At 37.6% G+C, this 16151-nt stretch overlaps 2 protein-coding genes across 3 annotated transcripts in view; both read right to left on the minus strand.

Annotated features, from left to right (window-relative positions):
* Positions 1 to 11145, minus strand: part of znf609b (zinc finger protein 609b) — a 55719-nt gene extending 44574 nt beyond the window's left edge. Inside the window, exons 1-2 of one of the 2 annotated variants that reach the window (XM_058781950.1) lie at positions 10747 to 11145; positions 2682 to 3550 (exon numbers count right to left, since the gene is read on the minus strand). In XM_058781950.1, the coding sequence (XP_058637933.1) occupies positions 2682 to 3425 (744 nt within the window). In that variant the 5' untranslated portion in view covers positions 3426 to 3550; positions 10747 to 11145. The remainder of the gene's footprint in view (positions 1 to 2681; positions 3551 to 10746) is intronic. The other variant, XM_058781951.1, reaches the window with a different exon arrangement.
* A 3392-nt stretch (positions 11146 to 14537) lies between these two features.
* The window catches only part of trip4 (thyroid hormone receptor interactor 4), an 85189-nt gene continuing 83575 nt past the window's right edge, over positions 14538 to 16151 (minus strand). Inside the window, exon 13 of the mRNA XM_058781956.1 lies at positions 14538 to 14788. Within this exon, the coding sequence (XP_058637939.1) occupies positions 14730 to 14788 (59 nt within the window). The 3' untranslated portion in view covers positions 14538 to 14729. The remainder of the gene's footprint in view (positions 14789 to 16151) is intronic.

The raw sequence follows: 16151 nt of genomic DNA on the forward strand, positions 1-16151 counted from the left end.
ATTAATTATGATAAAATGTCTTCAAAAATATTTGAAGATGAATGCAAGTCGTATGGGATTGTAATGAGATGAGGATGAGTAAATGACAATTTTTAGTTTGGGTGAACGAACCCTTTAAATTTTGTATACAGTATACAAGCACCACAACATTGAGAGAAAAAAACAACTGATTTATTTTTATTATTATTACTTATTTATTTTTACAAAATAGTATTTATTTAATACATTTTCTGCCATAAAATGAAGATAACTAGCAGCTTATTGGTATTGGCCAGAACTTTTCTTTTGAAAGTGTGGTTCATCTAAAATTTGGAACCGACAATTAATGCCTCACACTTTGGTATTGCGAAATTTCAACTGTTCAACAGTATCGCTTAATATGTTGCTCTTGTGGCCCAAAATACATTATACTTTAAGTAGTGCAAGCATGTGAACTGTGCAGCAGCCTTGATTTCTTCAGCAGTCCTCTTTTGCCTCAGTGGAACTGTGGGAGCGCTGACAAGCTCCTTAGTGTGTAGGAAGTTAAAGACTTCATCCACTTACAATGCAACCCCCCTCCCCCTCTTTCATTTAGCCAGGTCATTTGCTCCCCCTTCTCCTTCCTCTGGCCCTCGAGTGGCCTTTTTTCTCAGCAGATCTGAGCAGAGCACCTTAAAACCTCTCGCAAAACTACAAGCAGACTTCACCGCTGGCGTTTAACACATGATCTCTCCCCACCTCCGTTTGGAAGCACTGCGGCAACTTGAGGCATTCAACAGTTTTCTCATTTATTCATTCCTTCCCTCATTTATCGGTCTCTGTTTGTTTATCCCCCTCTGTTCTGCCCTCTAGCTTTCTCTCTGCTCACATTGAGAGGTGAAATGAGGCATGCTGGAAATTTGCTGGCTGACAATGGAGGACAGCTGCTCTCACTGCTCAAGCCTTTCATGAGCTGAATTAGCAGTGCGAGCTCGCCGCGCTCCCTTCCCCCACCCTTGCTGCTGGCTTTAACACCCATCCAGACATACTAGCAGTCGCCATGTACAAAGCTGAGGGAAAAGCACCACGAAAAGGCTTTGTTTCTCAGATCTGCCATTGCTTTAATGGCTGATATTTTGCCACCTTGTATTCTTTAATCAATTACCTCTTGCGTGCTGCATCATGAGTCAAAAGAAAACTCAATATTTTAAATGCTATCACCAAATTGAACACGTTTTTGCACCACCCAACACCATTACCAAAAGTAAAAACACAAAAAATGAAGGTGGGGAAAACATCAGAAAATATATTAATAAGTCAGTAGTTTATAATATATTGAACGTACAAGATAATGAATTTTGAATGTCTTTTCTTCAAAATTATGTAAAATACCCGTGTAAATTCAACTGGCACAACATGAAACGTTAAATGGTGTTCCAGATGTCAGATGAAGAATCACTACCAATTTATTATACGAATCATTTCATACTTATTTCGAGTTTTAAACATTGTAATTACTTAATATCCACTTGACCCGAGGGGAAATAGTCATGTGATTTCAAACAATCACCAGGAAGAAAAGATCTCTTTTGTACTGACTTGCTCCCAAGAAGACTGTGCACTATGGAAATCTGGGGAAAGTACAGGAAGAACATTTACACTTTAGCGATCTGAAATCATAGTTACAGACCTAATCTACCACAGATTTAGCTTGTCACAGCATCTCATCACAAAGACAAAAAACCTTGGGGAGTGACCTTAAAATAGGCTTTAAAACCATTTCCAAAAGTCACAGGGTAGGCTCTTTACCGTGACTGGAATTTCAATGTTGGCCAATCTACGTAACAAAGCACAACAGTCGCAAACATAATCCTGAAATTAATATGACAACCCGCAGCTGTTCTTTTAGTCGAACAGTACGTACTTACAAAAAGTTACATCATTAAGTTTCATACGGATAAAAGGCCAATGTAAAAGTGACAAACAAACACTGGCATCGCTTAGCTTCTTAAGATCTGAAACTGGATTTGAAGCTTTAATTGGAATTTACTTCCCAATTTTAATGATCCCCGGCAGCACAGAAGCTGTTCTGTTCTGATTAAAAGCTTGTATACAAGCAGTTAAATGACCTTCTTCCAGCCCTTCCCCCACTGAAAGTTTAGGCCAGTGGGGTAAGGAGGGTCTGAGCTCTTTCCCTACCCCCTCAACCACATCTTTGGCTCCTGGGATTAAGCGACATGGACAGTCAAACCAGGCCTAAACTTCCCTCTATTCATAGATCGAAATGACAGGAAGAAAAGAAAACCAAGCCAACAATTTTGTGATGTAAGTGTTAGCATAATACTGTAAACATTGCTTAAATACTGCTTTTTTTACACAAACTATGACAATTTATTTAATCTTTCAAAAATATATCTTTTTTAAATGTCAGAGCCACAACCAAGTGGTTAAATAACTATGATGTTTATTTGAGTAATGCCATTTTGAATCTGGCTCACAACATTTACTGTTTGTTCCGTTCTCTTCTGCATATCATTTCCAGCCCTCTCTTGTCAATCAAAAAGCACATGCAATGCAAAGAAAACATTACCACAGAGGATACAACTTACTTGCATTCAGGAGACTAGATCGTTAATATTGACTCACGTTACCAGTACCTCAATAACACAATTTCCATTAGCTGCTAAACGGTTCAAAGACACAAGCGGCCCTTCAGCGCTTACCTTTTCATTTTTCACCTTCTTCAAAGCTCTGCATTCCCCGTCAAGCTCCTCTGGCTCTGATTTAATAGCTAATGGGGAGACAATTCCAACAGTTTCCAGAGCGTTATTCCCAAGCTGCTCTGTCACAGCCATGTCTGCATTTTGTGTACTGTCAAAGGGCGTGTTGCGTGTGCTTCCAAACGCCTGAGCATTTGCTACTATCTCCTTCTCAATTGCCACGACTGCAACTGGTACGCTTTCGCTTTTTTCTTTCTTGTTTTTCCCGCTCGATACTTCCTTCTCCTTTTTGCTGTTGGGCACGCCACGTGAGGCCTTGGTGCCCTTCTCGACGCCTTTGCCAGGAGCAGAGTTGCCGCCTCCTGAGCTACCTGTCGCACCAATAACCTCCCCTTGGGTCCGTCCCTGATGGTCCTTTTTTGCTCCATCTGCAGCTGGAGACTTGCTGCTATTGTCTTTAGAATTTTTGTTGCGTTTCGATTTCGATTTGCTCTCTTTGCCCTGAGGGGCGCTCACCGGGCTCACAAACTTGATATTGTCTGGCAGAGCCGCTACTGCGCTAGGTGGAGCTGCCATTCCCCCTCCGTCCTTGGTGCCAGACATCTCGAGTTTGTCCTTCTCTAGGTCAGCGTCAAGGTCGATAATCAGATTTCCAACCCCGATATCCCACTCATCACCGCTGTCGTAAGTGTCCACCGCATTCGAGTCCACACCTTTCCCGCCTGCAGTGCCACCACTTAGGGACATTTTAGTGCCAGCGGCCCAGGTTTGTCACAGTAACGTCTGATTCCTCAGACTGCCAGGGTGTGGGGAGAAGGAGAACAGTAGCCTCAACGTATTGATGTCAACTTCCCAGTCACCCACATTTTGCCCTAGAGGAGAGACATAGAAAAGGGATTATCTGACTTGAAATTGCAGCCTGAAAATTGTTTTCTTGCCATTATTTTGAGCTACACAATATTGTTATTTCATCACATTCAAATCAAATTTTAGTAGCACTTTATTTTACAGTCCTGTTATGCATGCATATGCGATGTACATATTATAATAACTGGGTAATAACTAGGTTCTAACCATAAACCTTAACTTAACCTATGTTAAGTTAATGTAGTTACCTTACATTACTCAGTACTTTCTTGATTAACACTACATTGTACATCGTAAGTGCATGTACAGTAAAATAAATTGCACCCCACACTTCAACTTACGTAAATAACTTTTTGTTGCTGTGGTATTTGGTAGGGATGCACCGAAAGTTCGGCAACCGAAATTGGCAGAATATGCGAAAAGACCAAATAAATTGTACCGAACAATGACATGACGCGATCAAATAGAGGCACGCACTAATGCACCAAACATGTCTGCAGTGAAAGTATTCAAAACTGTTAGAGAAAGACGCAAAAATCATTACAAGCACGAAACACTGACAGTGAGAGACTGCTTAGCGCTGCATCTCATGTCTCCGATGAGAAGAGGAAGAGGTGGTTGAAGCTGGTTACTGTGATAATTGAAATCGTGAAAGGGCCTCAAACGTTTAGTAAATAAACTGCAGAATGTTACGTTTTCTAATACACGCACGAATTGCACGTATTCAAACAGCGCTGCATGAGCTCGCGGCGCCAGGGTTCAAAGTCCAAAGTGCGAGAAAAACTACACTAAAACACTGTTACTCGTCATTTGCTCAGAAACAATTTTATATATTTTTTAAAAGACACGTGACAATGTGATACGTGAGACATCTTCCCAAATTCGTAATGAGAATCATTTAAATATCTGCATGCTGTTGTCAAAAAAAAGAAGCATTACGATCTTCCTGTAGGTTTCTGCCGAAATAAAATCTAAGAAAAAGCAACAACTCCATCAACATTCATAAATGTTAGTATTGTAATTTTACTGTTGTTCTGTAAAAAAATAAATAAAAAAATAAGACAATAATAATAATTACCCTACAACAGCTCTATACATTTATTATAACATTCACATTCAATGTTCAAATTGGGATCTGTAATATATTCTAATGATTTAAAAGAAGTCTCTTCTGCTCAGCAAGGATATAAATATTTGTACAGTAAAAAATACATGTCTGATTCAAGAAGGGGGTCTCAACAATGGCCAAAAAATATTATTTTAGTAACATTAATTTTAAGTTAAATTGTTCTTTGTTGGTATGATGTCTGATAGAATGTTAAAAAATGTTCAGTGTTAAGTAAATATTTTAAAATTGTTGTTTTGTAATTGATTTTTTTTATTTGAAAAGCAGGACAAAACAGTAAAAAGCACATTTTGGCTATTTAATTCATGTAATGGTGAAAAAAAAATAAAAAAATGGCAAAATAGGCTTACAAAAAAAATTGTGTTCGGTATTCGGCCTTCAGCCAAGTGTTCCATTTTGTTCAGCTTCGGGCCAAGAATTTTCATTTCGGTGCATCCCTAGTATTTGGTGAAGAAACATTTGCAAAAGAGTTTCTAAACAACACTTGTGGTAGGAAAAAGTACTCAAATATTTATACTGGTTCATATTACTATTTATTCAGATACAAATGTACAGAGTCCTTTCAGTAAAAGTACATAAAGTTGAAAATGCAAACTTCACAAATATAAAAATAGAAGATAATTTGGTGATTATGAATATATTTAATTTTTAACACACACACACAAATGTATGTTAAACTACAACATTTTTCATTAATTAGTACAGTGATAACCTATATTGGAACTGATATATTGGACAGGCGTGCATTTCCCAAAAGCATTGTTAGCTAACTATGGTTGTTAGTTACAATGAACTCTATTGGTAACGTCGGCACTTGCGACAATAGTTGCATTTGGGAAACACATCCCAGGACAATTATTCTTTATTTTGCCATTTTAAGATTTCCAATTGGAATTTCCATCTTTCGCCATTTACAAAATTATGCCAACAGATAATAAACATTGGTAATGGGTTTTAATTTTTTATTGTATTGGCCAGTGGCAACCCTGCTCTCTAGATATCAGCATCGGCCACTGCAAACCCTATTACCACTTGACTGCTACTTTAGTCTTTAACAAACGTCTATATCTTGCAAAAAGCACAATGTTACACTCTGAACAGCGAGCAAGGATTGGATAACAATGGTAACATTTTTGGCAAAGCCATTCGCTTCTAAACAGAACACTGATGTGTGAAATTGTAAGCATTTTGACCTATATTTTGTGCTAAAGTATTGGTTAAGAGTATGAGTCTGCTGACATTGGGCTTCATTCAAAGCCTGATGTCTGTAAACTAATTAAGGCAGCCATTATTTTCACAGGTCATCTCTGCTTAGCAAGGGTACGGCCAAATAAGCTCACACAAGTCGAAGGAGCATGCACTTTGACCTCTGACAGTGTAAATAATTAACACTCAGGACTGCAGAATTTGTCCTGCAGTGCTAAGGGGCTCGGGGCTGCAAACAAGGGCTGGAAAGCAACCACCACAGTGTTCTAATAAAACGAAACCGCAGCCTCACACTAAATCTGTAAGAATCTGATTAACTCATGTTAGTCTATCCATGTTTGAAATGTTTCACCAAGCTTAACTGCAGATCGGTTCAGCGAGCAGAGGGCTTTGTTCAATAAGCTGAAGCTTGTATCAGCCTTTCATATAGTTTCATATAGGTTTTCACAAGTCTCTGATCATCACAAAAGCCACAGAGTGGCATTGAATATGAGTGATATCGTTTCAGACACTGAAATTCCCCAATCAAGCTTCTCACATGGATTGACTGTGCTTCTAGCTTGAATGCCTAATGCGTATCTCGAAATACATGCTTTTGGTAATGTTTCATTTATATTAAGAAAACCGTAGCTTCCATATCATACTTCATTTTAAAATCCTCTTGAATTTTGTGACTCTAGATTGATAGTCCTGATGGAGATGATTGTGCTGCCATTTAATTAAGGATTTGGTTTCTACTACAACAGAGCCATTGGATTCTTTGTAGCTACGCCTTGTAAATGACAATAGCCCTCCAAGAATAAGACACAAAACCTTGTATTGATTGTAGGCCCCTACATTGATGAGCCATCATCTGACAACCATGCACGCTCTACATAATCCCAGATGGTCATTCTTTCACAGTGGGCAGATCTAAAGACTGCAGATGTTCTGCTGGAACAAACAGTCAAAGGGGTCAAAGCCAGTTTGTAACATCTGTAGCTAACCTGTGCACCACGGTTTCATGTGAAAAGCCTGTTTGATCCCTTTAAAAGTCCAGGAGATGTACAGCTTATTCAATACACTTTTAAACCTGGCATCACAGAATGAGTGTTTTGGGATCACAAATCTCAATCATTTATTGCCTTTTTGAAAATATGTGATATGCATATTGATATTCGTTTTTCTGTTGTAAAATTATATTAACACTACACACAACAAGGGAGCATATTTTCAACAAACAGTCATTATTGTCAAGTATGTAAATTTAAGGTTAAATTCAGAAATTTAAATACAATACAGATCTGTGCAAAAAGGCATGCTTTCCTCAGTTTTCCACTAAATTTATACAAGGAAGAATGAGATATAATAATTTATGTGTGTGAGCCTATGTAACAATACAGTAATAGCAATAAACAGCAATATTTTGCTAAAATATTTTTAAGCCATACAGAGATTTTGTATACATTTCTGAAAGATAACCCTAATAAAATCTTGAATTAGTGTTTAGAACAGATTTATTACAAAAGTTCATTGGAACTGATTCTAGAAAGATTCTAACATAAGATATTAAAACACAAAGTCATATTAATGACAAGCTGTCTTTAGGAAACTTAATGCCAAATAAAAGTACATTAAAATTAGGGCTGTGCAATTAATCGCATGCGATTGTTATGCACATCTCGTCAGTAAAGCCGGTTCCGTGATTAGTCGTAAATCTCCATCACCTGCTTTCAGATGGAACGGCATTTACTACACAGAGCCGTAGTTCGCTGACAAGCTACGCGATATCGCGTTCATTATCGCAGATGAATCGCCTGCGATAATGAACGCGATATTGCGTTGCTTGTCAGTGATCTACGGATCTGTGTAGTAAATGCCGCTCCATCTGAAAACAGGTGATGGAGATTTACGACTAATCACGGAAATTTGAGCATTTTCACAATGTTGGCTAAATTTATACGGCCAATAAAATATAAAATATAATTAGAATTATCATCCCTATTGATGTCACAAAATTCATCTGCATTAGAAAGATAACTTAAAGGCACAATCTAACAAAAGTGCATAACAGACCACTTGTAACGGCAATAAAGATTGAATGCTGAACTGAATGATGTGCATAGCTTGAGTGGTGACAACACTAAATTCATAATGAGTGTATGGATCTTTCTAAGCATTCACAAACATTACTGAGCTACAGCAATATATTTCTCTTGCAGCTGTACGCTCCCATCGGTTCAGACTTATTGATTTCTCTAGACTATCCTAACACAGGATCAGAGAACTTTCAATATCAAAGCTTGTTTGTGGTCGGAGCACTACGGCTATATGGACTAAAAAACATTTTTTTTAAAAACACAGCTGTCTAGACCAAAGCTGAGTAAAAGCTTTTTTAGTGTAAAGTATAGACAGTAAACATCTAGCTCTGGCCTGCAGACAAATCCCAACTCTACAGACACTAAACAGCTAAAAAGAGAGAGAAAAAAAAACTTGTCTGAGACACAGGTAATAGATTCGCCCTGCGGCTGACTGCCAACTCATCTCCACACAAGTACTCTACAACATTATTACTGATAAAAGCAAATCATACTGAAAGTAGATTATATGAAAGTTCACATATTTGCCTGTGTTTGGTGTCAAGAAACCCTTACAAAAATATTGCAATGTTTTTGGACATGGTGTCATGGAATGAAGTTCCTTTGAGTACCATAGTATTACCATCTAATAACACTGTTGTACAATAATATCAGAGTACTGCAAAGTAAAGGCAGATGATGTGTGGCCAATATAATCAACCTATATCAATGTGCTACACTGTTTTAACATAATCTGCCGCCAAAGGAGGAAACTGTAAACAAAATACTAAATATGAAAGTCAAGTTCAGACTCATTAAATGATTTCTGAAACATCTTCAACATATGTCAGCTTGTTTCTACACCAACGCTTCATTACATTACACTTCTTTCAAAGATCAAATGAACTCGGGTTTCTTTTCAAAGCTGATTATTTTCCATATGCTATATATGATGATTTTTCTGCTTTCTAAATGTTGTTTTCACTTGATGCTACTTGATATCTGTGCTGATTCTTTAAATAGATACAATAGGGCAAATGCATTTCAGTTCCATTCACACACACACACTCAATAGTGCACAATAGTTGCACTAGGAACCATGGGACTGAATAAACCAAGATCTTATTAACATACCAATGTATTTACATGGCCAAGGTATGTCAAAGAACACCATAGTGGTAATAGCAGGGTTTCTGTAGGTTTTATGAAGAGACTTACATTTAAAACCTTTTTTAAGACCAAATAAAGAAAATTTAAGGAAAAATAATGGAACACAGTAAGTGTCAACAGTATTTTCAAAAGTATTTTTGTCTTGTTTTCATTTGCAAATGTATAAAGATTCCTAAATGGATACATTTACTCGAAAAACAAAATGAAAGTCTTGTTTTATGAGAATTTGATCAAAAAAGAGTTTGATTAAAACAAGAGCAAATATCTGTCAGCTTAACTCACACTAAATCTTGTTCAGTTTTTCAGAAAACGAGACCTTGCATGTTCAATATGCATTTCAAGTAAACACATGTTGATTTAAGGACATTTTGATATTTGTATTAGAAAAAAAAAACACTTTAGTTTTGTGCAGTGCATCCAATATTTAATGCCATTAATTTATGAATTTCAGAGTTTCTTCCCTGATTTAAGACCTTTTTACATCTTAATTTCTGGAAGGGCAAATTAAACCATTTAATAGATTTTTAAAGACCCGAAGAAACCCTGTAATATGGTACACCTAAAACAATTGCGGTAATACAAATCTGTTTCAAAATGTCCAATTCCCAACAATGTATAGTGACACTGAAATGCATTTCCCATTAGCCCGCAGCAATAAATCATTTTTATCTTAAAGATAACTAAAGTTAGGTTTTGAGATATAGTATCCATTCACAAGTAGCTCACGCAGCAGTTTAAAGGTGATGAGCAGGAAAACTAGTGTTTCTGACAAGGATGAGTGTAAAGCAGTGAAGATTAGCCACAGAGCTTATAATCCCCATCATAAAGCAAACACATTTGGCCTCTGCTCAATCAACACAGTGATAAAACTAGCAGAATTATGGCTTGATGCAATTATTATGCACCAGTGGGAAAATCAAGCGAGCAGATAAGACAACTTCTAAAAATGGTATCAAATGTTAATACCATGGTACCTTGACATACATTATTTACATTTCAAGTACTCTAAGGTATTCTCCACGTCCAAAAACCATGACATGACCATGGTACCATGTCTAAAAAGCCATGGTAATACCATGGTATGGGGGGCTGCTCTGAAGACGTGTGGCTGCTGTGGGTTGTATTATATGGAGTCCTAGAGTGAGTTCTGTGGTTGAAAGCAGTGATTCACTATGAATCTGCTGATACTCATACATCCTTTGACATTCATAACAGACTCGAGCTCTTCCACAGAGAACTGCAACTCCAGCATAAACAAACCAGTGCCGTTTAAAACACAGTCGGAGTGTTTATTGACTCCATAACCAGTGTATTTCCTCACTCCGCGAGTGAAAAAAAAAAAGAATATTACCGGTGTATTCGAGTAAACTGGGACTCGTTGTTCGATTCGCCGCACCTAACGCGCGGTTCAAACGCATTGGTCCGCGTTGCTCTTAAGGAAATGACTCGCTAAGATGGTCAAAGCATGTGTGAGCCATGACAACCGAGCTAAGCTAACGGGCTAAAGCACCTCCAGTCTCCATCTGCACCAATAAAACACCACCCCCTACCCACACACACACCATACACACCATACACACATACATACACACGCGCGCACACACACACACAAAAGAAATGCATTAATCCCAGCGCCACTTACCCCACACGCGAACCCCTATCCAGAGAATACTTATGTACATTCCATAGAGAAAGGTGGAAATGCCTCTGGATTTGCGTAAGGAATTCCAAAAATGATCCCAAAGCAGTGCACTTTCCAACACATCCAGCAACTAGAGAAAGGGAAGGCCAGCAGCCATCACACTCCTAAAGATCCCGTTCAGAAATGGAAACACTGCCTTGAAACTGGCATCGCAGGATCTAAACCTCAAAGCGTTCATCAAATACGTCTTTCTTAAACTCCAGGACGATAAATCCAACATCTCGGCACGTCCATTTTCACGTATATTCATTCATTTTTTCCTTGAGTTGAGTCCTAGATCCCTCGCTCCTTTCAGTAAGGGAGATACAATGTAACTAAAGGGCAGGAGGAGGAAGCGCCATGAAATCCAGGAGAATGATCCGCATGGATTGAACCCTACGCGCGCAGTGCGTGATAAGACGCGGAAACTGGATCGCTCGTTCCATTAAAACACTGCCAGGCATTCTTTCTGAAACTTCCCACGTGTTTGAATGTGTTATGAGGCCAAAGCGTTTAAAACGAATTCAGAAACGTGGTGTCTTTTCTGCCTCAACTTATTTTCCTCTAATCTCCAGATCCTGTTGTAACATGGTAACTCTTTGATATGAAATGATAAACTGTTTGTACAATTTCAGACAAATTTCAATTAAAAGTAAATGAAATATTTTCAAGTATCTTAAATTTGGTTTCATTTATCTTTTTGCGATTCATTTACAATTCATTAGTCATTCAGTGACTGAATTATCACCAGTGCATTAGTTATAATCGTGTATATAGTCTTGTAATGAATGACATAAACATACTTCAGAGTTGTCATCATGTAACGCTTCATCATATTCCATAAATCAATTATGAGCAGTCCCGGTCTGTTTATCTGAGCTGAAATAGTCTAATAGATAAAAATAGGTAATAACAGTTGTCATGGCCTATTCTAAAATGAAAACAGTGTCCTTTAGGGTCACTTTAATAAATTAATTACTCTGCTTAATTATGGGGAATAAAAAGGACAAGATTGAGCAGACAGTGCTTTTTACAATCATAATAAATTATCAAATCAGTGTTATTTTAGTATTGAGATATTGCATTTCTATAGTTGATATTCAGTTTTATTTATTTTAGCACATCAAGTTAAACTAAAGAAATTTTAAGAAATTCTGCCTGGGCAACTGAATGAAATAAAATAAGTTTATTAAATGTTATTTATTTATTTAGTTAGTTTTAGTTCACGATCTACCCTGGCTGACTTTTGAACATAAACGCCTGAAAACATTTATGTAAGCTCTATTGTCAGACTCTTGTTGCCAGAGATTCACTGAAAACATTCCCCTCCATTGTAGCTCTAAAACCTCATTTGCACATGTGCAATTATGCATATGTATTATAGGAAATGAGCGGCATGGGCATTCTGCTACATATCCTTTTTCAGAGAGGGGAAGAAATTGTACAAATTTGAGCTGATACGAGGGTGAAATAGTTATGCCTGAATTTACATTTTGGATGAACAGTCCCTTTAAAAGAGGGGGAGTTAAATTATTAAACACATTTGGTAGTACAGTAACATTGCTGGTGAGTGATGTTTTTGCTTTCAGTTGGTACACGATGACTGACAGCATTGCTTTTGACATGATTGAGAGGAATGATCATTTTTAAAGACACAAAGGGCATACACTTAGCACTTAATGACTCATTTTGCTACTGTGCAGTCGACTGACAAAACCCATGCATATCAGTTTGCGTGTTAAATATAGCAAATAAACAGCTACTTTCAAACATTTCTTAATAATGTAAAAATGCTATTTGTTGATGTGCGGGTAGGCTATTACTCGTTCACTATTTCCTCAGCTCAGTGAACACTGGAAAGCTCCTCTAAACAATGCTAGTTTCCAGCTGGCTGATAAGAGACCCAGCAGCTCCAGGTTTCATCATAAACTCAGCCGTGGGGAGATTTTTCACTCTATTTCTGGGTGCCTGGGTGGCAGTGTCGTGTCTGTAGCCACAGGTATGCTCATTTGCACTTTCTTTTATTCGGGGTTAACAGAGTGAGGCCTGTCAAACAGTGGTAAGAGAAGGAAGTGCCTGCAAGGAAAGTGCTGACTGAGAACAGGAAGACCTGATGCTGATATTCCTTCTACAATCTAAGCCTCTTTTAAAATGCCCCCTCATTCAAATGCAAAAACATAAGCTTTTCATAAGATAATTAGCTCCTTCACACTTGAATCATGCTTTTAATAGCTCATACTGTTTGTTTAAACAAATGCAGGGAATTTGTTTCAATACTCCATAACACTGTTGTTTTATTGATAAACATGTTTAATTTATAAATCCCACGCATCGGCCGTGCATCGAAGCCCACCCAAGAACACGCTGCCGACAACGGCTCTGTGAAACTGAATTTTGGAAGCTCTTCAGTACTCCTCAGAAAATGTCTTTTGTACTTTGGCACAAAGGAGTACCCAGCACCCCATAGGTGGTTGAGATGACCGAGTTTGATTAGCTGCTCTCTGGCTTTAGGCAAGGGAGGTGTTTTCAAAAGGTTTAATCTTAAACTCAAACAGTATTTGTATTTTGGACAATTAATTGCACATTACAATATGATGGAAAAAAAGAAGCAAAGTGAAGGACATGCTATAAAATGGTGGCTCTTATGAAAACCTTCAAGTAAGGTCACATTTCAGCTCAAAAATAAAAGAAAATATATTCTGCATTAGTTAAAAATAATGCCTATTTTTACACTCTGAGCATTTTCATGACAATCAAGTACATTTCCTCTCTCAATCGTTAGTAGACTACTGTGAAATATAAAATATAATAAATAAATCTGCATTTCAATCTATCATAGTAATACCATTGTGTTTTTGATACCTTGGAGTACCATGCAAAAACACCAGTATGTTTCTTAATATCATATTAAAGGGGAGCATGTACAAGAACAACAACAAAGGTCCTAATACAGAACTTTTTGGCACTCCATACTTTACTTACATGATTTTCTGTGGAAGATAGATGGATAGATGGATGGATGGATAGATAGATTTTTCATCATTACATTACATTAATAATCATTTTTTCGCATTGCAGGAAGGGGAATTTGGTGGGAATCTAATTATTTTAATTCATATTTGTGAGATTTATTAAGAAAGATTCACACGTAACATATGAACCAAAATAAAAACAAAGCAATCCCAGAAAAGTCTATATATATATATTCAACAGACTGCAGATGCTAGCTGATCATTTATCATGCTAATGTATTTACCCATGTTGAAATACATAGAAAGACCGATGCCCCGTTTTGCACAAGAAGAGGAAAATGCATACTCAATACACAGCAGGCTACTTTAATGCAGTTCCCATCATGCAATCTACCGTTAATGGAGCCAGTCATTTGCTCTTTCTGGTGCAGAGATGCTTGTGTCACAAAGAGGCCACTCAATCACTTTGAGAGCAGCAGGCCCAAAACCTGAGAGGCTCTGGCTTTGACAGCCATTGTGGCCCAAATAACAAGAGCAGCTCCAATATGAGCTCTCCAGCACAATTGCCTCTTTAGTAAGCAGAAAATTCCATGCTCAGCCAACCGGTTCAGGTTCAGACCGTCGGCTTTATGAGCTGGAAATCCAATTGAGATTAAAAGGGAGCTGGTTAATTATACAGCAGTATTATACGCAAAATAACCCAAAAGACTAAATTATAACAAATAAATTATATTTTAAAATGCTTTCCAACTGAAATGTATTAAAGAACCAATACACAAGTAGTCTTCAGCCTTTTATTGCAGAAAAAGCAATAACATTTAATCAGGGAACGATTGTTAATTTGCCGTGCTACTGATTGGACACACGTCCCATATGTGACATGGTGATTCCCGCTGTAGCATGACACAGCCAACGTGAGGCTTCCACAGGGACTCTGTTCTTCGTCTCTTGACCGCCGTGGCTTTGTTCAGGTCACGCTGGCTGCATTAAACACTTCTTGGCACTTTGGTGGCTCTGGCTCTCCAGTTTCCCTGTGAGAGAGAATGGGGAGGGGTGAGGTTAATGGTGATTTGAGTCCCAGTGACCTTTTCAAAGCTCCCTGTCAAACAACGAAAAGCTGCCCTGCTGAGGTGAGGGCTGAGATCAGGAAGAGATAATTTATGAATCTGTTTACACACACATTCACACTTCCAACACCTTTTTCACACTCTCTCATCATACATAGAGGGATTGCAGTGCTGTAAATGTCACACTAACACATGATTACTCAGGGACAGGTTTAAATCTAGATGATGCGTTCAAAGAATAATCCATCTGTTGCATGAGAAGAGCAAGAAATTCTGGGAATACTGATTCACAACCAACTAGCATTTAGAAAACAGCTCTGAGAGCTAAAATTTTCTTCCTAGAATGATGTGCAAAACAATCCATGTAATTTGTTACTGAGAAGACAGTAAAAAGTTGCACTGTTGTACAATGTGCGGTAGTACCATCTGTAGGGATGTCAATAGATTAAAATATTCCATCATGTCTAATCTTTTATTTATTTTTTTATCTAATTTTTAATCTGTCCAAATGCCTTTTCTCTCCAAATTCAGTTCTAATGCATTCTGTTAATCTTGTAAGGAAATAAATATGTAATAAAGATGTTTTATTGATGCTGTAGCAGTTTTCTGCTATCTTCTCTTTAACAAGAGTGTTTCACTCATAAATGGTATTTCATATTTGTTGAGCTTCGATAAATAACTTTTACCATACAATAACTGATGAGAGAAGGAAGCAATTTTATTTATGGGGTGCAGTCTAACGTGTTAATGCCTCGTTTAAAAAAAAATCATTTTCACAATTTAACAGCTTTAATACAGTAGGGCAACCACACACGCGTCCATGTATAATGCTTCTTACAGCTATGTGAAAATAAGTGTATAACTGGAACAGTTCATTGTTGGAGTTGAGATGGTGATTTTTTTCATGCACCCCTAGTTTCGACAGCATGGCAACAACTCTTCTCTTCTCTAAAACAGTGTGGCATGGCCTCGCCTCCTTTGCTGCATGTTCCCGGGGGCGGGGTTTAAACGAGTTAAAGTAACTTGTTGTGGTCTCTACGAGCCGTTTTTGTAGGCATTAAACTGCCATAAATTTAAAAGATGTTTGCATTGAACTTCCAGCTTTGTAACTTTGCAGATATTGTTTATGCTCAAACAACAACATTACAAAGTGAAATCGCAATCAACCACCCCTAAAAATACCCTGCAATTGTACTTTTACAACCCGAATTCCAGAAATGTTTTGGGACGTTTTTAAAATTTGAATAAAATGAAAACTAAAAGACTTTCAATTCACATGAGCCAGTATTTTATTCACAATAGAACATAGATAACATAACAAATGATT

This window comes from Onychostoma macrolepis, chromosome 07 (genome assembly GCF_012432095.1).
Source record: "Onychostoma macrolepis isolate SWU-2019 chromosome 07, ASM1243209v1, whole genome shotgun sequence".
In the NCBI taxonomy this organism is placed as follows: Eukaryota; Metazoa; Chordata; class Actinopteri; order Cypriniformes; family Cyprinidae; genus Onychostoma; species Onychostoma macrolepis.